Source organism: Microchirus variegatus, assembly GCF_963457635.1.
Source record: "Microchirus variegatus genome assembly, chromosome: 12".
NCBI classification, from domain to species: domain Eukaryota; kingdom Metazoa; phylum Chordata; class Actinopteri; order Pleuronectiformes; family Soleidae; genus Microchirus; species Microchirus variegatus.
In genome coordinates this window covers 27,550,736-27,576,490 of record NC_139813.1, presented here as the reverse complement: position 1 = coordinate 27,576,490, position 25,755 = coordinate 27,550,736, and the positions used below count along the sequence as shown (strand labels likewise).

The 25,755-nt window shown below is 41.7% G+C and overlaps 1 protein-coding gene across 1 annotated transcript in view; it reads left to right on the top strand.

Moving 5' to 3' along the window:
* The window catches only part of myo6a (myosin VIa), an 82,785-nt gene that overhangs the window by 47,724 nt on the left and 9,306 nt on the right, over positions 1 to 25,755 (top strand). The window contains exons 16-29 of the mRNA XM_083898930.1: positions 1,098 to 1,225; positions 1,351 to 1,446; positions 1,622 to 1,792; positions 2,802 to 2,840; positions 4,241 to 4,334; positions 7,081 to 7,211; positions 8,647 to 8,724; positions 10,939 to 11,068; positions 15,143 to 15,233; positions 20,549 to 20,699; positions 22,027 to 22,235; positions 23,577 to 23,655; positions 24,822 to 24,982; positions 25,253 to 25,291. Coding sequence (XP_083755056.1) covers positions 1,098 to 1,225; positions 1,351 to 1,446; positions 1,622 to 1,792; positions 2,802 to 2,840; positions 4,241 to 4,334; positions 7,081 to 7,211; positions 8,647 to 8,724; positions 10,939 to 11,068; positions 15,143 to 15,233; positions 20,549 to 20,699; positions 22,027 to 22,235; positions 23,577 to 23,655; positions 24,822 to 24,982; positions 25,253 to 25,291 — 1,597 coding nt within the window. The remainder of the gene's footprint in view (positions 1 to 1,097; positions 1,226 to 1,350; positions 1,447 to 1,621; positions 1,793 to 2,801; positions 2,841 to 4,240; positions 4,335 to 7,080; positions 7,212 to 8,646; positions 8,725 to 10,938; positions 11,069 to 15,142; positions 15,234 to 20,548; positions 20,700 to 22,026; positions 22,236 to 23,576; positions 23,656 to 24,821; positions 24,983 to 25,252; positions 25,292 to 25,755) is intronic.

Genomic DNA, 25,755 nt, shown 5'->3' with positions numbered 1-25,755 from the left:
CTGGGACTTGTAGGTCTTCGGACCTGAGACTTGTAGGTCTTGACTTGTAGGTCTTGACTTGTAGGTCTTCGGACCTGAGACTTGTAGGTCTTGACTTGGGACTTGTAGGTCTTGACTTGGGACTTGTAGGTCTTGACTTGGGACTTGTAGGTCTTGGCTTGGAACTTGTAGGTCTTGACCTGAGACTTGTAGGTCTTGGCCTGGGACTCGTAGGTCTTGGCCTAAGACTCGTAGGTCTTGGCCTAAGACTCATAGGTCTTGACCTGGGACTTGAAGGTCTTGGCCTGAGACTTGAAGGTCTTGGCCTGAGACTTGTAGTTCTTGGCCTGAGAGCTGAAGGTCTTGACCTGAGACTTCTAGTTCTTGGCCTGAGACTTGAAGGTCTTGGCCTGAGACCTGAAGGTCTTGGCCTGAGACCTGAAGGTCTTGACCTGGGATGTGTAGGTCTTGGCCTGAGAACTGAAGGTCTTGGCCTGAGACCTGAAGGTCTTGGCCTGAGACTTGTAGGTCTAGGTCTTGGCCTAAGACTCGTAGGTCTTGACCTGGGACTCGTAGGTCTTGACTTGTAGGTCTTGACCTGAGACTTGTAGGTCTTGACTTATAGGTCTTGATCTGAGACTTGTAGGTCTTGACTTGTAGTTCTTGACCTGAGACTGACCTGGTCGTGTCTTGGTACATTTAGGTCCAGACGGTCTGTACGCTGAGATCTTTGAGATGTTCCTCATGACGTTTCTTTGTCGAATCAGATCTTTCGTCGATGTTGTTCGTGGTTTAAGACGGAGTCATCCTCCTCCTCCTCCTCCTCACTCTGTCGTCTCCTGTCACGAGTGAGGAGGAGGAGAATGAGGAGGAGGAGGAGGAGCCGTTATGATCGTCTCTTCCTCCTCAGTTTCCATTAAAGTTTAATTTAGATTTTTAATGGTCTACATCACCTCTGCTGGAATTAATGTGTCCCATCGTCATCGTGGCCTCAGGCAAACGTCAGCGGCTTCATTAACGGCAAAGCTGATTCTCTCCTCCTCCTCCTCCTCCTTCTCCTCCTCCCTCCTCCTCCTCCTCCTCCTCCTCCTCCTCCTCCTCCTCCCTCCTTCTCGCAGACTTGGTGGAGGCCAAGCTGGTCGGCATCCTGGACATCCTGGACGAAGAGAACCGACTCCCTCAGCCCAGCGACCAGCACTTCACCGACACCGTTCACAACAAGCACAAGAACCACTTCAGACTGACGGTAAATCCAATCCGTCCAATCACGGGCGTGTCTCTCGAATAACCCCTCCCACAAATTAACCTTTGGGGGAGGAGCCCGAGGCTGACGGTACGCGGCCTGGAATTAACTTCTCGTCTCCGTCTCAGATTCCCAGGAAGTCGAAGCTGGCCGTCCACAGGAACGTGAGGGACGACGAGGGCTTCATCGTCAGACACTTTGCAGGAGCCGTGTGCTACGAGACGGTGCGTTCACTGACCCGCTGCTGCGTTCACTGACCCGCTGCTTTGACCCGCTAACACCCGAGCCTCAAAATGGCCGTATTTTTGACTTATTTGAGCCGTTAAAGGAACAGAGAAACGTCCCTTTTAAAAAAAAAAAAAAGTGAAGTGCTTTTGTTTTTTTCGACCGTCGTTTCAGACAAAGTTCGTGGAGAAGAACAACGACGCGCTGCACATGTCGCTGCAGACGCTGGTCAGTGAGTCCAAAGACCGATTCGTCCGCGAACTCTTTGAGAACTCGAACAACAGCAAAGACGTCAAACAGAAGGCGGGAAAACTCAGCTTCATCAGCGTCGGCAACAAGTTTAAGGTAAAAAAAAAGAACATTTGACTAAGTCACTTTGGATTTTTCTTTATGTGTATTTATTTATATATATATATATATATACAAATATATTTATGCATATGCATGCATATACATACACACATATATGTATATGTATGTATACATGCTTCTCAAACCCCTAAGATAACAGGCGGTTTTGTATGTTTGAAGTCTTTTGAATAATGTTTTTTCCCTAATATCAATAGTTTTAAAGCTGTTTAAATATTTCCAAACTTTTGTCTGTACATGTACATTTCCTTAGTGTCAGGGTGGTGCAACCATAAACACTGGACTTTTATTTTGTAGTCCAGAGACATTAGCTGTAAACTGAATGTTGCGTCAGTCAGAGGAACCCAGAGAACCTTTAGGACGAAGCTTCTAGATCTCGGTCAAATACTGATTAAAAAAACAAAACAAAACTACTTTCAACTCATATGTAGGCTGGTACATGTGGTATATGTGTATATGTGTATATGTGTATATATGTGTATATATGTATATATATATGTATATATGTAAATATGTAAATATGTATATGTATGTATATATATGTATAAATGTATATATGTATATTATGTATATATATGTTTATATATATGTGTATATATATATGTATATTATGTGTATATATATATGTATATTATGTATATATATGTATATATGTATATTATGTGTATATATATGTATATATGTATATTATGTATATGTATGTATATATGTATATATATACATATATATGTATATATATATGTATATTATGTATATATATATGTGTATATATATATTCCTGTGTTTCTCTGAGTTTCTGCTGAGTCACAGTTTGTTCCAAACACCTGCAGAAACTCTTCTTCTTCTTCTTCTAAATAAAGCTGATGCAGAACAGTGTGAATGTAAAGTCTTGTTGTTGTTTTAGCTTCAGTTCTTTTGTGTTTGATGTCACACACAGAGACGTTTCCTCGTCTTTATCTGTATCTTCTTCATCCTCCTCCTGCAGACTCAGCTGAATATTCTCCTGGAGAAGCTGCGCAGCACGGTGAGCTTCAGTGTCTTTGTCTCTTTGTCTCTCTTTGTCTCTGTCTGTCTCAGTGTCTCCGTCCTCATGGCGTCTCAGCTGCAGTCTCAGCTCCTCCTGTGATCGAGCTCTTTATTCGTCACCAGAGACAAACAAACACCTACGAGCAGGAGATCATCATCATCATCATCATCATCATCATCATCATCATCGTCGTCAGCACGTCCTGTTCACAAACTGCTGCATGTCATGAATTTCAATCCTCAGCCTCCTGAGCCTTTGAGGACGTGTTCAGACCCACGACTGTTTAAGGGAGAGTTTAAGGGCTTTTTGAAGTGCGTCTGTGTGAGAGTGACTGACGTCAACTGAGCTGAGAGCGAGAACCACGACAATCGCCACGTCTACGTCAGTCTGCGATTTCTTTAAGAACACGATCACGTCTTTAGCTCACTGTCACACAGACTGGCTCCTACAGTAAGGGTTAAAACATGTGGACGTTAAGGGAAAAAATAGACATGAAGGAAATCATTGTTAAGGGGGAAAAGGACACTAAGGGTAAAACATGTTAATTAAGGGAAAAACATGGATTTTAAGGGAAAACTTTGAAGTTAAGGGAAAAGCGTGGCTGTTAAGGGAAAAACATACGTTAAGGAAAAATATGGACGTTAAGGGAAAAGCATGTCTGTTACGGAAAAACATGTCTTCATGTCCTCATGTCTCATATCCTTATGTCTCATGTCCTCGTGTTTTCATGTCCTCATGTCTTCATGTTATAATGTCAACATGTCTCATGTCTTAATGTCCTCATGTGTCATGTCTCATATCCTCATGTCTTCATGTCTTCATGTCCTCATCTCTCATGTGTCCTCATGTCTCATGTGTCCTCGTGTCCTCATGTGTCCTCATGTCTTCATGTCTCATGTGTCCTCATGTCCTCATGTGTCCTCATGTGTCATGTCTCATATCTTCATGTCTCATGTCCTCATGTCCTCATGTCCTCATGTCTTCATGTCCTCATGTCTTCATGTCCTCATCTCTCGTGTCCTCATGTCTCATGTTTCCTCGTGTCCTCATGTCTTCATGTCTCATGTGTCCTCATGTCTCATATGTCCTCATGTGTCCTCATGTCTTCATGTCCTCATGTCTCATGTGTCCTCATGTCCTCATGTCTCATGTGTCCTCATGTCTTCATGTCCTCATGTGTCCTCATGTCCTCATGTGTCCTCATGTCCTCATGTGTCCTCATGTCTCATGTGTCCTCATGTCCTCATGTCTCATGTGTCCTCATGTCCTAATGTCCTCATGTCTTCATGTCCTCTTGTGTCCTCATGTCCTCATGTCTTCATGGCCTCATGGCCTCATGTCCTCATATCCTCATGTCATCATGTCCTCATGTCCTCATGTCCTCATGTGTCCTCCAGGGCTCCAGTTTCATCCGCTGCATCAAACCAAACCTGAAGATGATCAGTCACCAGTTTGAAGGAGCTCAGATTCTGTCTCAGCTTCAGTGCTCAGGTCAGTGCTGTCGTCATTACACTGTTATACTGTCCTGTTAGACTGTGGTCGTCCTGCAGACCTCAGGTCAGTGCTGTCGTCATTACACTGTAATACTGTCCTGTTAGACTGTGGTCGTTCTGACCCAGCTGCAGACCTCAGGTCAGTACTGTCCTGTTAGACTGTGGTCACACACAACAGTTCACACACCACTCTCTACACTTTCTTTCTTTACTTCCTGCTCTGACCAGATTCAGCTGAGCTAATGCTAACATGTGATGTCATCAGACTGAAGGCCTCTGATTGGTCAGAGAGGGTCGTCACTGAAGTCATGAACGCAACATCAAAGACGACAATGTCCAACTGTAGATTCAAGTTAAAAAGTCTACTTACATTTACAAAAATAGCTTAAAGTTCCAAAATCTACGTATAATTCTAAAATCTACTTAAAATTCCAAAATCTACTTAAAATTCCAAAAATTAGTTAATGTTCCAAAATCTACTTAGCATTAGGAATTATACCTAGATTTTGGAATTCTAAGTAGAATCTTAAGGTATTTTCAACATTAATCTCCAGTTGGACGTTGTCGTCTTTGACGTCGTACTCGTGACTCTTCAGTGACGACCAATCAGAGGCCTTCATTCTGATGACGTCACACGTTAGCATTAGCTCAGCTGAACCTGGTCAGAGCAGAAAACACTGATGTGGAAATAAAGAAGAAGAAAAGGCGTCATAAATGTGACTAATGTAAACCTGTTAAGTTAAGCTGAGCTTTGTGAATAAATCAGTATTTAATGAGTGATGAAGGAAGATTAAAGCTTATCTTCATCATAAATTCATACTTTAGACGTGAAGAGAAAACCACCATCACGTTCATTCCAAGAATTTCCTCACGATCCTCGTGACTTTGACCTGAACGTCTTCACCTGGTTCTGTTCTTCAGAACCACTGAAGTCATAATCTACAGAGCAGAGATTACGAGAGGAGCTTTAATATCCTCAGAGATTCTGATTCTCCTCTTCCTCACAAACCTGGTGATGCCTCACTCTGATACGTCCTTTATCACTGATATTGGACTGGGAATAAGAACGCTGCTCGTTTAGAGCTGATGGAGAGGACGACAGGGGGGGACATCAGGGGGGACGTCAGGGGGGACGTCAGGGGGGGACATCAGGGGGGACGTCAGGGGGGACGTCAGGGGGGGACATCAGGGGGGACATCGGGGGGAGAACACTGACTAAGTGTTTACATGCTGGAGTAATCGGACTATGAATCACATGATCTAGGTCTGTTAGTCTGACTAAGCATTTAAGTGCAGGAGTAATCGGACTATTAATCACATAATCCAGGTCTGTTAGTCTGACTAAGTGTTTAGATGCAGGAGTAATCGGACTATGAATCACATGATCCAGGTCTGTTAGTCTGACTAAGTGTTTAGATGCAGGAGTAATCGGACTATGATCATATGATCCAGGTCTGTTAGTCTGACTAAGTGTTTACATGCAGGAGTAATCGGACTATGATCACATGATCCAGGTCCATTAGTCTGACTAAGCATTTAAGTGCAGGAGTAATCGGACTATTAATCACATAATCCAGGTCTGTTAGTCTGACTAAGTGTTTAGATGCAGGAGTAATCGGACTATGAATCACATGATCCAGGTCTGTTAGTCTAACTAAGTGTTTAGATGCAGGAGTAATCGGACTATGAATCACATGATCCAGGTCTGTTAGTCTGACTAAGTGTTTACATGCAGGAGTAATCGGACTATGATCATATGATCCAGGTCTGTTAGTCTGACTAAGTGTTTACATGCAGGAGTAATCGGACTATGATCACATGATCCAGGTCCATTAGTCTGACTAAGACTAGCTTTGTTATAGTCGGACTATTGTGTTACATGAAGAAAACTGAATTAGTCTTCATCTTTGACTAAAATCAAACATTAGTCGAGCAGGACGTCGCGATCGTGACACCCGTGACGTACACATGTATTAATATATACATATATATATATATATACAGTATGTTTGTGTATATATAAGCAGTACAGTGCGCTGTGTCGTCATAAAGACCTCAGTGGTTGTGTGTACTTGTCAGAGTTTGATGTCGTTTCACGCTGTAAACCCTGAATGTGTCTAATGAGCAGCGTGAAAACACCTGACGGGGAAAAGGTCCTCGAGTTGTGAAGCGACTTAATGACAGTAAACGCTGCAGCGAGGACCTTTTTCCTCTGAAAGCCAATTAGCAGCATCTGTCCGCTGTGCGCGCGCTCTGCAAATTAGCTCTTTGATTTGAGTTTTCAAAGCTAATTGCGCAGATTAACGACGTCTGCGAGAGGCCAAATCATCAGCGTTCACAGCGTGTGTGTGCGCGCGCGTGTGTGTGTGTGTGTGCACGTGTGGGTGTGTGTGTGTGTGTGTGTGTGTGTGCGTGTGTGCGTGTGATTAATTCATCATGTCGACACAAAGTCGCTGACTAACAGGGACAAAGGTCACAAAGTTGAACCATGAAGCTACAGAAGGTTGACATATTGCGTTGATTAGCATGTTTAGCGTGATTAGCATGCAGCCGCGTCTCCCTGGGCTTTTCAAGTCTTTTTTTTTTTATTGGTCGTGATTTAATTATTTCAAAGTGAAAGTCCTGTCTGTAAATATATGCTAGCATATACTGCCTGTGATTACACTGAACCGGTTGTTATGATATTTGGCTCGTTGTCTTGCTGTCCGTCGCTAACTGACGCTGCCCCCTCCTGGTGTCTGCAGGTATGGTGTCGGTGCTGGACTTGATGCAGGGCGGCTTCCCGTCCAGAGCTCCTTTCCACGAACTCTACAACATGTACCAGAAGTATATGCCTCCAAAACTCTGCCGCCTCGACCCACGGCTCTTCTGCAAGGTCGGTCACTAACCCCCGAACCTCTAAACCCGCTAATCTCTAAACCCCCAGACCCCCAACACCCAATCCCCCAAACCTCTAAACATCCAAACTCCAAACCTCTATACCCACAATCCTCTAAACCCCCAAACATCCAAACCCCAAAACCTCTAAACCCCAAACCTCTAAACCCCCAAACCTCTAAACCCCAAACCTCTAAACCCAAACCTCTAAACCCCAAACCTCTAAACCCAAACCTCTAAACCCAAACCTCTAAACCCCAAACCTCTAAACCCAAACCTCTAAACCCCAAACCTCTAAACCCCAAACCTCTAAACCCAAACCTCTAAACCCAAACCTCTAAACCCCAAACCTCTAAACCCAAACCTCTAAACCCCAAACCTCTAAACCCAAACCTCTAAACCCCAAACCTCTAAACCCAAACCTCTAAACCCCAAACCTCTAAACCCCAAACCTCTAAACCCAAACCTCTAAACCCAAACCTCTAAACCCCAAACCTCTAAACCCAAACCTCTAAACCCCAAACCTCTAAACCCCAAACCTCTAAACCCAAACCTCTAAACCCCAAACCTCTAAACCCAAACCTCTAAACCCCAAACCTCTAAACCCCAAACCTCTAAACCCCAAACCTCTAAACCCAAACCTCTAAACCCCAAACCTCTAAACCCCAAACCTCTAAACCCAAACCTCTAAACCCCAAACCTCTAAACCCAAACCTCTAAACCCCAAACCTCTAAACCCCAAACCTCTAAACCCAAACCTCTAAACCCAAAACCTCTAAACCCAAAACCTCTAAACCTTTAAACCCAGGGAATCCGTCTGAAAAAGTCTTAATTCCAATAATTTGAATTTAAGGCCTTAAAATGTCTCAAATTCTCCTAAAATCTCATAAAAGGTCTTAAATACAATTTGGAAACGTCTTAAAAATCAATTAACGTTACTTTTATTTAATAGTGCATAAACTTCAGTCTCGTTTTGACATGTTTCTGTTTTTGAGGATGTGACAACAACAACAACAACAACACAGAACTAAAGTATGTCACCTGTGCTGCACGCTGACAGTTTACAGAGCACCACTAGCTAGAGTGCTGTGCGCGCGTCGCGGTGTGCTATAGCTTAGCTTAGCATAGCAGCGGAGAAAACTCAATGAAAGCCCACAGTGACGCCGAAATTGCAAGTTCAATGATTTTTGGCTCCAATTTTCCTTCATGACTTTTGTACTTTTTTGTCAGTATGGATTTGAAATGGGTCTTAAATTGTGTTAATTATGGTCTTAAAAAGTCTTACATTTGCAGAGAACCTGAAACCTTTAAACATCCAAACCTCTAAACCAACATTTTTCTAAGCTCCTCCTTCTTCTTCTTCTTCTTCTTCTTCTTCTTCTTCTTCTTCTTCTTCTTCATATTAATCCCTGTTCTTCGTATTTGTTTTCCAGGCTTTATTCAAAGCTCTGGGTCTGAACGAGCACGACTACAAGTTCGGTTTGACCAGAGTGTTTTTCCGGCCTGGGAAGGTGAGCCCCCGCTAACCGCTAACCGCTAACGCACACTTAGCTAATGTTCTCCTGCAGAACGAGGTGGGGGGGGGGGAAAGGTCTTAGGTCTTAGTCATGTTGCTGCTCAGGTGAGAAGAGGTTTGTGTTTTTTGTGTGTTTTTAAAGAACAAACACAAACAGATGGACTTTAACTTCCTCAGCTCATGAATAATTCATCACATTTCTGTCAAAGTCCTGTTTTCCTCTGTGGAAAAGAGAGAATCTGCAAATCTGCAGGATAAATAAAACACTGAAGGACGAAGAAACAGAAGCTACTTTTCCATCTATGGACCCAGCTCAACTTAACTTAACTCAACTCACCTCAGGTTTAGGTTTAGGTTTAGGTTTAGTTTGGTTTTCCACTACAAAAGAGGAACTACTCAATGTGGGCGGAGTCATCGCTGCACGGCTGCATGAAACTGCCGTGACTTTGTTTTACATACGACACAGTCGTCGTGGTAACACGTGTAGAATTTTGGAACTATAAGTAGATTTCAAAATGTTAAGTAGATATTTAGGATTTTAAGTAGATTTTTAATTTTAAGTTGATTTTGTAACTATAAGTAGATTTCAATTTTTTTTGTAGATTTCGGAATCATAAGTAGACTTTTTTTAGAATTTAAAGTAGATTTTGGAATTATATGTAGATTTTTAGCATTTTAAGTAAATTTTTTGAATTTGAAGTCGATTTTGGAATTAGAAATTGATTTTTAGTATTTAAGTTCATTTTTAGAATTTGAAGTCGATTTTGGAACTATAAGTAGATTTCAAAATTATAAGTAGATATTTAGGATTTTAAGTAGATTTTGAATTTTAAGTTGATTTTGTAACTATAAGTAGATTTCAATTTTTTTTGTAGATTTCGGAATCATAAGTAGATTTTTTTTAGAATTTAAAGTAGATTTTGGAATTATATGTAGATTTTTAGCATTTTAAGTAAATTTTTAGAATTTGAAGTCGATTTTGGAATTAGAAATTGATTTTTAGTATTTAAGTTCATTTTTAGAATTTGAAGTCGATTTTGGAACTATAAGTAGATTTCAAAATTATAAGTAGATATTTAGGATTTTAAGTAGATTTTGAATTTTAAGTTGATTTTGTAACTATAAGTAGATTTCAATTTTTTTTGTAGATTTCGGAATCATAAGTAGATTTTTTTTAGAATTTAAAGTAGATTTTGGAATTATATGTAGATTTTTAGCATTTTAAGTAAATTTTTAGAATTTGAAGTCGATTTTGGAATTAGAAATTGATTTTTAGTATTTAAGTTCATTTTTAGAATTTGAAGTCGATTTTGGAACTATAAGTAGATTTCAAAATGTTAAGCAGATTCCAAAAATTTTAGCAGATTTCAGAATTATAAGTAGAGTTTTAGAATTTTAAGTAGATTTTAGAATTTAGAGTAAATGTTTGAATTAGAAGTAGATTTTTGAATTGAATTGAATTGAATGACTTTATTCAGAAGTAGATGTTTATAAAGTATTCTGATTCTGATTCTGATTTTAGTATTTTAATTAAATTTTTGGAATTTGAAGTCGATTTTGGAACTATAAGTAGATCATTAGAATTTAAGGTAGATTTTAGAATCATAAGTAGATTTTTAGTATTTTTCAGATTTCAGAACTATAAGTAGATTTCATTTTTTTATTAAATTCCAAAATTTTTGGTAGATTTCGGAATTATTAGTACAATTTTGAGTAAATGTTCGAACTATAAGTAGATTTTGGAATTATAAGTAAGGCAAATTAACTGTTGAGAGGCGATAAACCCGGTCTGTCGTCTGCCACATGAGGGCGCTGTAGCTCACCTGTGTTTGTCAGAAGTCAAAGTGATAATAATGAGAAAGAGGAAAGTGAAGCAGTAAATGATGTCTCTAATAAAACAGCAGCAGTTTCCTCAGGACGACTTCACAGCCGTGATCCTCCGTCATTAAAGATGAATGAATGAACATCTACACCTTCATCCTTCATCGTTCACTCACACGTGTTCAACTCTGAGGGGAATTCGATGTTTATTTCACTATTTATTCATAAACATGTTTTATTTATCAATGTTCTTTCCGATAATGTCCAAACTTTTAACGCAGCAGCGGAGCAAGAGGCTGCGGCGGTGATTTCAAAATAAGAGCGCGAGGGTCACGTAAACATTACGTCAGATTACGTAATCTCATCCTCGTCCGTGTCCTCGTGTCAGTTTGCAGAGTTTGATCAGATCATGAAGTCGGACCCGGATCATCTGGCCGAGCTGGTGAAGAAAGTCAACACATGGTTGATCCACAGTCGCTGGAAGAAGGTGCAGTGGTGTGCTCTGTCCGTCATTAAACGTGAGTGACCACAGGAAACTGAAGTCTGTAAGCCACTCACTCTCCCACACCAAAGTCACTCACTCTCCCACACCAAAGTCCATAGAGTAAACCAGTGATTTTAACATCACAGAGACACAGGAGTTCACAGGAGTTGTTGATCCACTGCTGCCTCCATCACTAACTTACAATGACTGATTTTAAAATATTGACTTTAGACTTAACTCAGTGACACAAAGTGACCACACGAGGCAGCAGAGGACCAGCAGCTCCTGTGTCCCTGTGAGCAAAAAATCACTGGTTTTCTCTGTGGACTTTGGTGTGGGAGAGTGTTTACTTCACATCGTTCTCAAACTGAAATAGTTTTTATTTGTTTTCCTTCACAGAACATAATAAGGTTTTATTTTATTTTGACAAACACAACCTCCACACACACCCACACACACCCCCACACACACACACACACCCACACACACACACCCACAAACACCCACACACACCCACGCACACACACACACACACACACACACACACACACACACACACACACTCTCTGTGTCTCATGGATCCATTTAGAAACAATATCATAATATTGATGCAGAATTCAAAGTGCATCAAATCAGTGACAGTTCCTCATGTCTCATGTCTCCTCGTGTCTCCTCATGTTTCCTCACGTTTCCTCACGTCTCCTCGTGTCTCCTCATGTTTCCTCACGTCTCCTCACGTCTCCTCATGTTTCCTCGTGTTTCCTCACGTCTCCTCATGTTTCCTCACGTTTCCTCACGTCTCCTCGTGTTTCCTCGTGTCTCCTCATGTTTCCTCACGTCTCCTCGTGTCTCCTCGTGTTTCCTCGTGTCTCCTCATGTTTCCTCACGTTTCCTCACGTCTCCTCGTGTCTCCTCGTGTTTCCTCGTGTCTCCTCATGTTTCCTCACGTCTCCTGGTGTCTCCTCGTGTTTCCTCGTGTCTCCTCATGTTTCCTCACGTTTCCTCACGTCTCCTCGTGTCTCCTCGTGTTTCCTCGTGTCTCCTCATGTTTCCTCACGTCTCCTCGTGTCTCCTCGTGTTTCCTCGTGTCTCCTCATGTTTCCTCACGTCTCCTCGTGTCTCCTCGTGTTTCCTCGTGTCTCCTCATGTTTCCTCACGTCTCCTGGTGTCTCCTCGTGTTTCCTCGTGTCTCCTCATGTTTCCTCACGTTTCCTCACGTCTCCTCGTGTCTCCTCGTGTTTCCTCGTGTCTCCTCATGTTTCCTCACGTCTCCTCGTGTCTCCTCGTGTTTCCTCGTGTCTCCTCATGTTTCCTCACGTCTCCTGGTGTCTCCTCGTGTTTCCTCGTGTCTCCTCATGTTTCCTCACGTTTCCTCACGTCTCCTCGTGTCTCCTCGTGTTTCCTCGTGTCTCCTCATGTTTCCTCACGTCTCCTCGTGTCTCCTCGTGTTTCCTCGTGTCTCCTCATGTTTCCTCACGTTTCCTCACGTCTCCTCGTGTCTCCTCATGTTTCCTCACGTCTCCTCACGTCTCCTCATGTTTCCTCGTGTTTCCTCACGTCTCCTCATGTTTCCTCACGTTTCCTCACGTCTCCTCGTGTCTCCTCGTGTTTCCTCGTGTCTCCTCATGTTTCCTCACGTCTCCTCGTGTCTCCTCGTGTTTCCTCGTGTCTCCTCATGTTTCCTCACGTTTCCTCACGTCTCCTCGTGTCTCCTCGTGTTTCCTCGTGTCTCCTCATGTTTCCTCACGTCTCCTCGTGTCTCCTCGTGTTTCCTCGTGTCTCCTCGTGTTTCCTCACGTCTCCTCACGTCTCCTCGTGTCTCCTCACGTCTCCTTGTGTCCCCTCATGTTTCCTCGTGTTTCCTCGTGTCTCCTCGTGTTTCCTCGTGTCTCCTTGTGTTTCCTCACGTTTCCTCACGTCTCCTCACGTCTCCTCACGTCTCCTCGTGTCTCCTCGCGTCTCCCATGTTTCCTCACGTCTCCTCGCGTTTCCTCGTGTTTCCTCATGTCTCCTCATGTTTCCTCGTGTTTCCTCGTGTTTCCTCGCGTTTCCTCATGTTTCCTCGTGTTTCCTCGTGTTTCCTCGTGTTTCCTCATGTTTCCTCGTGTTTCCTCGTGTTTCCTCGTGTTTCCTCGTGTCTCCTCGTGTTTCCTCGTGTTTCCTCGTGTTTCCTCGTGTCTCCTCGTGTTTCCTCGTGTCTCCTCGTGTCTCCTCGTGTTTCCTCGTGTTTCCTCGTGTCCCCTCGTGTTTCCTCGTGTTTCCTCGTGTTTCCTCGTGTCTCCTCGTGTCTCCTCATGTTTCCTCATGTCTCCTCATGTTTCCTCGTGTTTCCTCGTGTTTCCTCGTGTTTCCTCGTGTCCCCTCATGTTTCCTCGTGTCTCCTCGTGTTTCCTCACGTCTCCTTGTGTCCCCTCATGTTTCCTCGTGTTTCCTCGTGTTTCCTCATGTCTCCTCATGTTTCCTCGTGTTTCCTCGTGTTTCCTCGTGTTTCCTCGTGTCTCCTCATGTTTCCTCGTGTCTCCTCGTGTCTCCTCATGTTTCCTCGTGTCTCCTCATGTTTCCTCGTGTCTCCTCACGTTTCCTCATGTCTCCTCTTGTTTCCTCGTGTCTCCTCATGTTTCCTCGTGTCTCCTCGTGTCTCCTCACGTTTCCTCATGTCTCCTCTTGTTTCCTCGTGTCTCCTCATGTTTCCTCGTGTCTCCTCGTGTCTCCTCATGTTTCCTCGTGTTTCCTCGTGTCTCCTCACGTTTCCTCACGTCTCCTCGTGTTTCCTCGCGTCTCCTCGTGTCCTCACGTCTCCTCTTGTTTCCTCGTGTCTCCTCATGTTTCCTCGTGTCTCCTCATGTCTCCTCGTGTTTCCTCGTGTTTCCTCGTGTTTCCTCGTGTCTCCTCGTGTCTCCTCATGTTTCCTCGTGTTTCCTCGTGTCTCCTCATGTCTCCTCGTGTTTCCTCGTGTTTCCTCGTGTTTCCTCGTGTCTCCTCGTGTCTCCTCATGTTTCCTCTTGTTTCCTCGTGTCTCCTCATGTTTCCTCGTGTCTCCTCGTGTCTCCTCATGTTTCCTCGTGTCTCCTCATGTTTCCTCGTGTTTCCTCGTGTCTCCTCACGTTTCCTCACGTCTCCTCGTGTTTCCTCGCGTCTCCTCGTGTCCTCACGTCTCCTCTTGTTTCCTCGTGTCTCCTCATGTTTCCTCGTGTCTCCTCGTGTCTCCTCATGTCTCCTCGTGTCTCCTCATGTTTCCTCGTGTCTCCTCACGTTTCCTCACGTCTCCTCTTGTTTCCTCGTGTCTCCTCGTGTTTCCTCGTGTCTCCTCACGTTTCCTCACGTCTCCTCGTGTTTCCTCGCGTCTCCTCGTGTCCTCACGTCTCCTCTTGTTTCCTCGTGTCTCCTCATGTTTCCTCGTGTCTCCTCACGTTTCCTCACGTCTCCTCTTGTTTCCTCGTGTCTCCTCGTGTTTCCTCGTGTCTCCTCACGTTTCCTCACGTCTCCTCGTGTTTCCTCGCGTCTCCTCGTGTCCTCACGTCTCCTCTTGTTTCCTCGTGTCTCCTCATGTTTCCTCGTGTCTCCTCATGTTTCCTCGTGTTTCCTCGTGTCTCCTCACGTCTCCTCATGTCTCCTCATGTCTCCTCGTGTCTCCTCGTGTTTCCTCACGTCTTTTCATGTCTCCTCGTGTCTCCTCGTGTCTCCTTACGTCTCCTCATGTCTCCTCGTGTCCTCACGTCTCCTTGTTTCCTCTTGTTTCCTCGTGTCTCCTCATGTCTCCTCTTGTTTCCTCGTGTCTACTCATGTCTCCAAAGGAACAGAACAGATTTTTTCTTCTGCATTTTAAATCAAATCGATCCGTGTTTTCCACGTCTTCAAAAACACAACATCTTATTAGTGTTTTACAACACTCTGACCTCACTCTGTCCTCACTCTGTCTACTGTCTGTCGTCCTCACTGTTGTTATATAGACAACATTGACAACATGGACATTTTCAGAAAGCGAGGAAATGTTCATTAGATGAGGACATTTCCTGGTTGTTCGATGTTAGCTTTGTGTTAGCTTTGTGTTAGCGTGACCACAGAACTGAGTCTTTCTTCTGTTTCTTCTCATGTCTTTGTCTCTCAGTGAAGAACAAGATCTTGTATCGAGCCAGCGCTTGTATCAAGATGCAGAAGACGGTTCGGATGTGGCTCTGCAAGAAGAAACACAAGCCCAGGTCTGTCCTCTGTCCTCTGTCCTCTGTCCTCTGTCCTCTGTCCTCTGTCCTCTGTCCTCTGATGTTTGTGTAGGTGTTCCTCAAGGCTCTGTCCTGGGCCTCATCATCTTCTCTGCTGCTCATTGAAGATAAATCTTCAAAAACAAAACACAACGTCTGAAATTAATTGTAAAAATGACGTTAAATCCTGGATGGAGTTCAATTCCCTGAAAAACCGTTATTTACAGCCCACTAGCCAAAACTAAGTAGCACCAAATTTCACCAAACTTGGTGAGAACATGTCAGAGTCCAAGACGAACAAAAAAGTCCTCTGGCACAATGACCTCAACTCAACAGGAAGTCGGCCATTTTGGATTTGGCATCCATTTTTTCGCACGATTTGGACATGTACGTAACATTTTTTTAAAATGTGTAAATTTGTGACCGACGTATCAAAGATGAAAGGTCATAAAAATGTATCGCAGATTCTAAAGGGGGCGTGGCCACAGCGACCATCGGTAAAAGTGCCCCGTAACTTTGCCGTACGTTCACCGATCGGCTCGGAACTTCGTACGCGATGCTAGAGATTGACCCTGACCCAACAGGAAGTCAGCCATTTTGAATTTAGACACTATTTTGCCACGAAACAGGAAGTGGCCAGTAACTCCGCCGCACGCCGACCGATCTGCTCGAAACTTCACACGTGAGATTAGAAACCATAGCGCCATCTGCTGCAGCTTTAATATAATATATTTTTTCTATCTTTATGAGGTTATTTTAAACGTGAATACATGAATGTGACGCTCCCTTGCTTTGACGTCTTCATCATCGTTCAGTTTCTCCTCCTCTTCCTCTCTATTATCTTCCACTTTCACAGCTCAGCAGCGTTCGTCTGCCTCCAACGTTTAATGACAAACAGCAGCTGTGTGTGTGTGTGTGTGTGTGTGTGTGTGTGTGTGTGTGTGTGTGTGTGTGTGTGTGTGTGTGTGTGTGTGTGTGTGTGTGCGGAGGCGGCAGGTGTTTTGTTTTTTATTTTCCTCTGTCGGGGGTTTTCTTTTGACCTGGCAACCCGCTGCTGCTCAGCTGATGAGGAGGAGACGAAACCACAGCAGCAGCAGAAGTTAGCGACAAACACGATGTTTTCTGTCTGTGTTGAGTTTGGATTTTGGACAAAAGATCGTCAGACGGTCGGTCAGTTGATCGGTTGATTGGTCAGTTGGTCGGTTGGTTGGTAGGTAAGGTTGCTGGTTGAGTTCTGTTTAAACGGGTTAATCAGTAGATGATCCCTCGGTCAGCTGGTTTGGTCGATACAGCGGTAGATCTGCTGATAGGTCGGTCAATGGGTCAGTTGTTTGACAGTTGGCTGGTAGTGGGTCAGTTGGTTGGTAGTTGGTTGACTGGTCATTTGGTTAGTTGGAGGTGTGCTAGGTAGGTTGGGAGGTAAGGGTGCTGGTTGAGTTCCATGTAAATAAGTTAATCAGTTGGTAGATCTGCCAATAGGTTGGTCGGTGGGTCAATGGGTCAGTTGGTTGTTGGTTGGTTGACTGGTCATTTGGTTGGTTGGTTGGTAGGTAAGGTTGCTGGTTGAGTTCTGTTTAAACAGGTTAATCAGTAGATAATCCCTCGGTCAGCTGGTTCCGTAGATCTGCTTGTAGGGTTGGTCGGCAGGTCAATGGGTCAGTTGTTTGACAGTTGGCTGGTAGTTGGTCAGTCGTTACATTGATAGGTCGGTTGGTTCGTTGGAAGTTCAGTCTCACATTGGTTAGTTGGTTTGTTTGTTGTACAGGGTTCAGTCGATTGGACGGAAGCTCATTGGTCAGTTCTTTGATCGTTGGTAGGTCAGTAACTCATGAGGTCAGTAGGTCGGTGAATTGGTCGGTTGGTTATTAGGTTGGTTATTAATGTTGTGGTGAGTCGGTGAGTTGATTGTGAGGTGTATTTGTAGCCATTGGGTGGGAGCATTGATGCTCCTGTGGTTTGTTGGTCATCAGGTTGGTCAGTGGGTCATTAAGTCAGTTGTTTGATGGTCAGTAGGTTGGTCAGTGGATCAGTCGGTCAAAGGATTCATGGTGGATTGGTAGTTCAGTGGATCAGTGACTTGGTTAACTGGTCATCAGGTTGGTCAGTAGGTTGCTAAGTCGGTTTTTAGGTTAAGTCCGTTGCATTGTTGATAAGTTGGTCAGCTGGTCGTTAGGTCAGTTGTCATATTGTTGGTTGGAAGTTTGGTAGATCCTAGAGGTTAGTAGGTTAGTAGGTTAGTAGGTTAGTAGGTTAGTAGGAGGTTGTAGTTAGTTGGCAGACCCACGGGAAATCAAAGAAGGAGTAAAAACAAGGCTCAGGACAAAGTAAACAGGAGAAGGTTCACGTTCGTCGTGAATTACAAGCGTGAGCAGAAAACTGCGATCGCAAACAGTTTGTTGACGATAAACGTCAGCGACGCTGAAGTGAAACAAGAAACATGTTGTTATGATTCTGTCAAAGTCTGAGAGTTTAGAAGAACATGAAGGATTATTATTATTATTATTATATCAAGTGTTCAAGTGTGTTTGTTCACAGAGTGAGAGACACTGAGCGCTGAGTGTGTGAGGGTGAGTGAATGTGAGAGTGTGAGTGTGAATGTGAGAGTGAACGTAAACAAACAGGACAAACTCTTCACCTCACGTTCACCTCGTCATTTGTCTTCTTTTGTATTTTTTAAGCTTCTCTGTGTTTTGGTCTCAGATCTCGTCTGGTTCAGGGTCATTAAGTCCTTTTAAACTCCCACGTCGTAAACACTGGGAAACACACTGTGTTCAACACACACACACATACACACACACACACACACACACACACACACACACACACACACACACACACACACACACACACACACACACACACACACACACACAATGCGTCTTCTTCTAAAACTGAAATCACAAACAATTCCAATTTTTCCCTTAACTACCATGTTTTTCCCTTAGTGTCCTTTCGTCCCCTTAACATTCACACTTTTCCCTTAACATCCATGTTTGTTTCCCTTATCTTCGTTGTCCCTTAACATCCATGTTTTTCCTTAACGTATTTTTTTTCCTTAGCGTCCATGTTTTTCTCTAACATAACATGTTTTTCCCTTAAATATTACATTTCACCCTTAGTGTCCTTCCTTAACTTCAATGTTTTTCCTTAACGTCCAAGTTTTTCCCTGAATGTCTGTTTTTCACTTAGCATCCACGTTTTCCCCTTAACTAACATGTTTTTTTTCCTTAAATATGTTTTACCCTTAGTGTCTTTACCCTTAGTTTCCTTTCCTCACCTTAACATCAGTTTTTCCTTAATTTATGTTTTTCCCTCGACGTCCCTGCTTTTCCCTTAATGTCCATGTTTATCCCCTCACTTTTTCCCTTAACCATGTTTTCCCTTAACATCCACACTTTTCCCTTAACGTCCATGTTTTTCCCTTCACTTTCTTTGTTTCCCTGAACCATGTTTTCCCTTAACATCCATGTTTTTCTCTTAAAACGTCAATGTTTTTCCCTTTAAAATCCTCACTTTTCTCTTAACTTCCTTGTTTTTCCCTTAAACTCCCCTGTGGTCAAAACCCCGCCCACTGATGATGTCACCAAAGACCACTCCCATTCTCTTACAATGGACAAAAACAGTCAAAACAACCCAGATTATCTCTGGATTAGAATGCAAGTTGTTGACACCACGTTTCATCTGGAGGTGATCCAGATTACATTGATCCAGATTACATTGATCCAGATTACATTGATCCAGATTACAGATTAAGCAGGACATTTAAACGTAACCTGGTTCAGTCCACATGTTTCAGTTGAGTCTGTGCTCCCTGATGTTTTCCATTAAATCCAGACTTTATTCTCTTTTATTCCCTGAGATTAAGGAGCGTAAACGTTCATCCTCTTGTTTCTGTGAGCGATTGTCTCGTCGTCTCAGTCCGACGCCTTTTCAGAATAATTCGTCTTTCTCTGTAATTCCCGGCTGCTCCGCGAGCCATTTTTTACCGAGATTAAACCATGACTCAGCGCTTTGTGTAAAGTCTGAGAGCATTGTGTTATGAGGACACGCTGGATTAATAATCCCACTCATAATAACTTCTTTTTATGTAGCTCCTCTCGGAGCAGTCGTTATGAACGAGGACAAATGAAGAAAGAAAAGAAATATGAGTTTAATCATCAGGAAAAACCTCAACGCTCACTCTCACCAGAGTCCATAGAGAAAATCAGTGATTTTAGCATCACAGGGACACAGGAGCTGCTGCCTCGTGTGGTCACTTTGTGTCACTGAGTTAAGTCTAAATGAAGGTTTTCAAAAGCCGAATTCACTAAAATCAGTCATTGTAAGTTAGTGATGGAGGCAGCAGTGGATCAACACCTCCTGTGAACTGTGAGTGAGTGACTTTGGTGTGGGAGATTGAGTGACTTTGGTGTGGCAGAGTGAGTGACTTTGGTGTGGGAGAGTGAGTGACTTTGGTGTGGGAGAGTGAGTGACTTTGGTGTGACAGAGTGAGTGACTTTGGTGTGGCAGAGTGAGTGACTTTGGTGTGACAGAGTGAGTGACTTTGGTGTGGCAGAGTGAGTGACTTTGGTTTGGGAGAGTGAGTGACTTTGGTGTGGGAGAGTGAGTGACTTTGGTGTGTGAGAGTGAGTGACTTTGGTGTGGGAGAGTGAGTGACTTTGGTGTGGCAGAGTGAGTGACTTTGGTGTGGCAGAGTGAGTGACTTTGGTGTGGGAGAGTGAGTGACTTTGGTGTGTGAGAGTGAGTGACTTTGGTGTGGGAGAGTGAGTGACTTTGGTGTGGCAGAGTGAGTGACTTTGGTGTGACAGAGTGAGTGACTTTGGTGTGGCAGAGTGAGTGACTTTGGTGTGACAGAGTGAGTGACTTTGGTGTGGCAGAGTGAGTGACTTTGGTTTGGGAGAGTGAGTGACTTTGGTGTGGGAGAGTGAGTGACTTTGGTGTGTGAGAGTGAGTGACTTTGGTGTGGGAGAGTGAGTGACTTTGGTGTGGCAGAGTGAGTGACTTTGGTGTGGCAGAGTGAGTGACTTTGGTGTGGCAGAGTGAGTGACTTTGGTGTGACAGAGTGAGTGACTTTGGTGTGGCAGAGTGAGTGACTTTGGTTTGGGAGAGTGAGTGACTTTGGTGTGGGAGAGTGAGTGACTTTGGTGTGTGAGAGTGAGTGACTTTGGTGTGGGAGAGTGAGTGACTTTGGTGTGGCAGAGTGAGTGACTTTGGTGTGGCAGAGTGAGTGACTTTGGTGTGGCAGAGTGAGTGAGTGACTTTGTAGACTTAATCTGACGTGTGTGCGTGTGTGTGTGTGTGTGTGTGTGTCTCAGGATCGACGGTCTGGTGAAAGTTCGTCACTTGAAGAAAAGAATGTTCGGCTTTAACGAGGTCGTGATTGGGCTAAAGGAGGGAAAACAGGAAATGAGTCGTCAGGTTCAGGATTTAGACGACGCCATCGACGCTCTGATGATCAAGATCAAGGTGAGAGATGATGATGATGATGAAGATGATGATGATGATGTTTGATCACACGGTGTCTTCATCTTCATCTGAAGTGACACCTGCTGTCACAGAATGATTGACAGCAGCAGACTGAGCTGCAGTTTGATTGACAGCTGCTTTCATCTATGATCATAAAAAGAACTCTGTCTTTAATTCAGTTCAGGACTGGCTTTCTGCTCACAGCCAGTAGGGGGCAGTGCAAGTTATCGTTCATTTTAGTAGTTATTCTTTCAAAATAAAATGCTCGTTTATTATGTTAACTTTCATTTTAGTAGTTATTCTTTCAAAATAAAATTAAAATATTATGTTCTCTTTCATTTGAGTAGTTATTCTTTCAAAATAAAATGCTCGTTTATTACGTTAACTTTAATTTTAGTAGTTATTCTTTCAAAATAAAATACACGTTTTATGTTATCTTTAATTTTAGTAGTTATTCTTTCAAAATAAATCTAAAATATTATGTTCGCTTTCATTTTAGTAGTTATTCTTTCAAAATAAAACATATTTTTAAGATATCTTTTACTTTAGTAGTTATTCTTTCAAGATAAAATACACATTTGTTATCTTTCATTTTAGTAGTTATTCTTTCAAAATAAAATACAGGATTCATGTTGTCTTTCATTTTAGTAGTTATTCTTTCAAAATAAAATACTACTTTCTGTTATCTTTCATTATAGTAGTGATTCTTTCAAAATAAAATACATGTTTGTTATCTTTCATTTTAGTAGTTGTTCCTTCAAAATAAAATACACATTTGTTGTCTTTCATTTTAGTAGTTATTCCTTCAAAATAAAATACTACTTTGTTATCTTTCATTATAGTAGTGATTCTTTCAAAATAAAATACATGTTTTGTTATCTTTCATTTTAGCAGTTATTCCTTCAAAATAAAATACACATTTGTTGTCTTTCATTTTAGTAGTTATTCTTTCAAAATAAAATACACATTTGTTATCTTTCATTTTAGTAGTTATTCTTTCAAAATAAAATACAGGATTCATGTTGTCTTTCATTTTAGTAGTTATTCTTTCAAAATAAAATACACATTTGTTATCTTTCATTTTAGTAGTTATTCTTTCAAAATAAAATACAGGATTCATGTTGTCTTTCATTTTAGTAGTTATTCTTTCAAAACAAAATGCTAATTATTACACTGTATATTTAATGGTGTCATCAGCGTATACAGTGACTGTACAGAGCAGTTATAGGGACTTATTTAATCTGGATTATTGGCTCCATAAAGTGAATGATTTAAAGACGTTTGACAGACTTGTGTCTCTTGTGTCTCTCGTGTCTTTTGTCCTCAGAGGACGATCATGTCTCGTCTGGACATCGACCACGAGCACCAGGCTCTGGTGAGTCGCTCAGAACAGCTGCTCACGTCTATGCAGAACAAGAAGAAGGAGGAGGAGGAGAAAGAGAGACTGAGGCTCATCCAGGAGGAGATGGAGAGAGAGAGAGAGAGGAGGCAGGAGGACGAGAGGAGGCGCAAACAGGAGGAGGACGAGAGGAGACAGTCAGTGTCCACACACACACATCTGCATATTCCTTTATTCTGGATTTTATTTTGAAATAGTAAACACTAAAATGAAAGATATCATAAAGTAGTGTTTTATTTTGAAACAATGACTAAAATGAAAGATAACATAAAAATGTGAATTTTATTTTGAAAGATAACAAATATTTTTATTTTATTTTGAAAGAACTACTAAAATGAAAGATAACAAACGTGTATTTTATTTTGAAAGAATAACTACTAAATTGGAAGATAACATAAAAATGTGTATTTTATTTTGAAAGAATTACTACTGAAATGAAAGATAACGTAAAAATTTGTATTTTATTTTGAAAGTACAAATACTAAAATGAAAGATAACATAAAAATGTATTTTATTTTGAAAGAATACCTGCTAAAATGAAAGATAACAAAGTAGTGTTTTATTTTGAAAGAATTACTAAAATTGAAGATAACGTAAATTAGTGTTTTATTTTGAAAGAATAAATACTAAAATGAAAGATAACATAAAAATGTGTATTTTATTTTTAAAGAATTACTACTGAAATGAAAGATAACATAACATTAGTATTTTATTTTGAAAGAATAACTACTTATATGAAAGATCACAAACATTTGTATTTTATTTTGAAAGAATAACTACTGAAATCAAAGATAACATAAAGTAGTGTTTTATTTTGAAAGAATTACTAAAATTGAAGATAACGTAAATTAGTGTTTTATTTTGAAAGAATAAATACTGAAATGAAAGATGACATAAAATGTCTATTTTATTTTGAAAGAATAACTACTGAAATGAAAGATAACATAAAATTAGTATTTTATTTTGAAAGAATAACTACTTAAATGAAAGATCACAAACATTTGTATTTTATTTTGAAAGAATAACTTCTGAAATCAAAGATAACATAAAGTAGTGTTTTATTTTGAAAGAATAACTTCTGAAATCAAAGATAACAAAGTAGTTTTATTTTGAAAGAATTACTAAAATTGAAGATAACGTAAATTAGTGTTTTATTTTGAAAGAATAAATACTGAAATGAAAGATGACATAAAATGTGTATTTCATTTTGAAAGAATAACTACCAAAATGAAAGATAACATAAAAAATTTATTTTATTTTGAAAGAATAACTACTAAAATGAAAGATAACATAAAAAAATTATTTTATTTTGAAAGAATAACTACCAAAATTAGAGATGACATAAAATGTGTATTTTATTTTGAAAGAATACCTGCTAAAATGAAATCTAATCTAATCTAATCTGATCTAATCTGATCTGATCTAATCTCATGATTCTTCATCTGTTATCACCTCTTTTTTAATCTTCCCTCCGTCAGGAAAGCAGAGATGGAGCTGAAGAGGAAACAGGAGGAGGAGGAGAGGAAGAGGAGGGAGGAGGAGGAGAGGAAGATTCAGGTGAGTCTTCATCTTCATCATCATCATCATCATTTCTTCTTCTCCTGCTGAGAGCCGACGGCGCGGAGATTAGTCATTTAATCTGAATGAAGAATTACGGTCAGCGAATAACTGATGTGTGATTTATGAGCGGATGAAGCTCGACTGCTTTGGTCTGATGATCGTTCTGCTCAGAGCTCTGAACACTGAGCTGATCCTGGAGACCAAGACCTGGTCCTCGAGACCAAGACCTGATCCTAATCAGCTCATTTATAACAGACTTTTATTTTCTTAAAGTGGATTTTTTTTGTGTAAGACACCGACACTTGAGCGCCCCCTGTTGATGAGAACCTCATCCTCACCTTTTAGTTTAAAGTCTACGACGTCTTTATTTCACTGTGAGACGGACTTTAAACCACTCACTCTCCCACACCAAAGTCCATAGAGAAAACCAGTGATTTTAGCTGCGCGAAGGTTTTCAAAAGCTGAATTTTACAAAATAAGACGTTTAAACGCGTGTTAGTGAAGTTACTTTTCTTACTGTTATTCAACAGCTCCTGTGTCCCTGTGGTGTTAAAATCACTGGTTTTCTCTATGGACTTTGGTGTGAGGAGAGTGAGTGGTTTACAAACGGATCTTTGGCTATATAACAAAAGACTTGTGCAATAAAATCTACGTCAGTTTAAGTCTACGACGTCTTAAGAACACGTTCACGTCTTTATTTCACTGTTAGACGGACTTTTTCAGACGTTTGTAATCCACTCACTCTCCCACACCAAAGTCACTCACTCTCCCACACCAAAGTCCATAGAGTAAACCAGTGATTTTAACATCACAGCACACAGGAGTTCACAGGAGTTGTTGATCCACTGCTGCCTCCATCACTAACTTACAATGACTGATTTTAACAATTTCGGCTTTTGAAAATCTTAATTTAGATTTATTTCAGTGACACAAAGTGACCACACGAGGCAGCAGAGGACCAGCAGCTCCTGTGTCCCTGTGAGCTAAAATCACTGGTTTTCTCTGAGGTTTGGTGTGAGGAGACAAAGCCGATCGTTCGGTGTCGCTCGTTGTGCGGATTCCCAGCGTTAGCTCTGCGTACACGTCGCGACAAAATAAGCGCAAGATCGTACGTAAAAAACTCGTTTTAATCGTGAAAATGTCTCTCTCTCTGTGTGTGTCAGGTGGAGATGGAGGTCCAGTTCCAGGCGGAGCGTGAAGAAGAAGCCTCTCGTCAGACGGTTCTGGAGCAGGAACGACGAGACCGGGAGTTAGCGCTGAGGATCGCTCGCAGTGAGGCGGAGCTTATTCCCGAGGAGACGCTCAACGACGCAGGACTGCGCAGGTAACGACGACGACGACGACGACGACTTCTTCTTTTTTACGATCTTTTAAAGAAAGGCGTGACCTTTGACCTCCTCAGACGTCAGACTGTGACGGGCTGAGTGGAAACTGTCCACGTCAAGTCTTTGGTGTTTTTTTCCAGGTGTTTTTGTTTCTGTCCTCCAGTAAAAATTCAAACGCTCCCGCACAGGAAGTGGAAACACGGACTTCCTGTTTTAACCTCTCTGTTGTTTCTTCCTCTTCTTCATTTTCTTCTTCTTCTTCTTCTCAGCGACGGTTCTTCAGTTCCATCGTCTCCAGAACGAGCAGCGTAAGAACCCGGAGATTTAAGCCTCTCATTTAACCCCTGATCTGACCTTTGACCTTTGACCTTTTCAAACCGCCGCCAACACCTCTGACCCCCCCCCCCCCTCGCTGCTGCTACTGCTGCATGTCACTGTAATAATCTGTTATAATCTGCTTTAACATCATCACGTTTTTTTAATCCGAACTGTCGCAGAAACACAATCAAACTTCCATTTTGTAATTTTAATTATATTTTACTACGTCTTATTCTACATTAATATGATCAATAAATAATCTGTAAATCTAATCTAATCTCAACAATAATGAGACTAAAATGATTTAGACATAAAGTAAATTATTCGTTGACTTTTCAGCTTCTTCATGTGAATAATCCCTGTTTCCTTTTCTCCGTCGAAACAAAGAAATCATTCAAACTTTCAAATCTCTTCAGATTAAGATTAAGATTAAGATTGACAGCCTCGTCTTCAT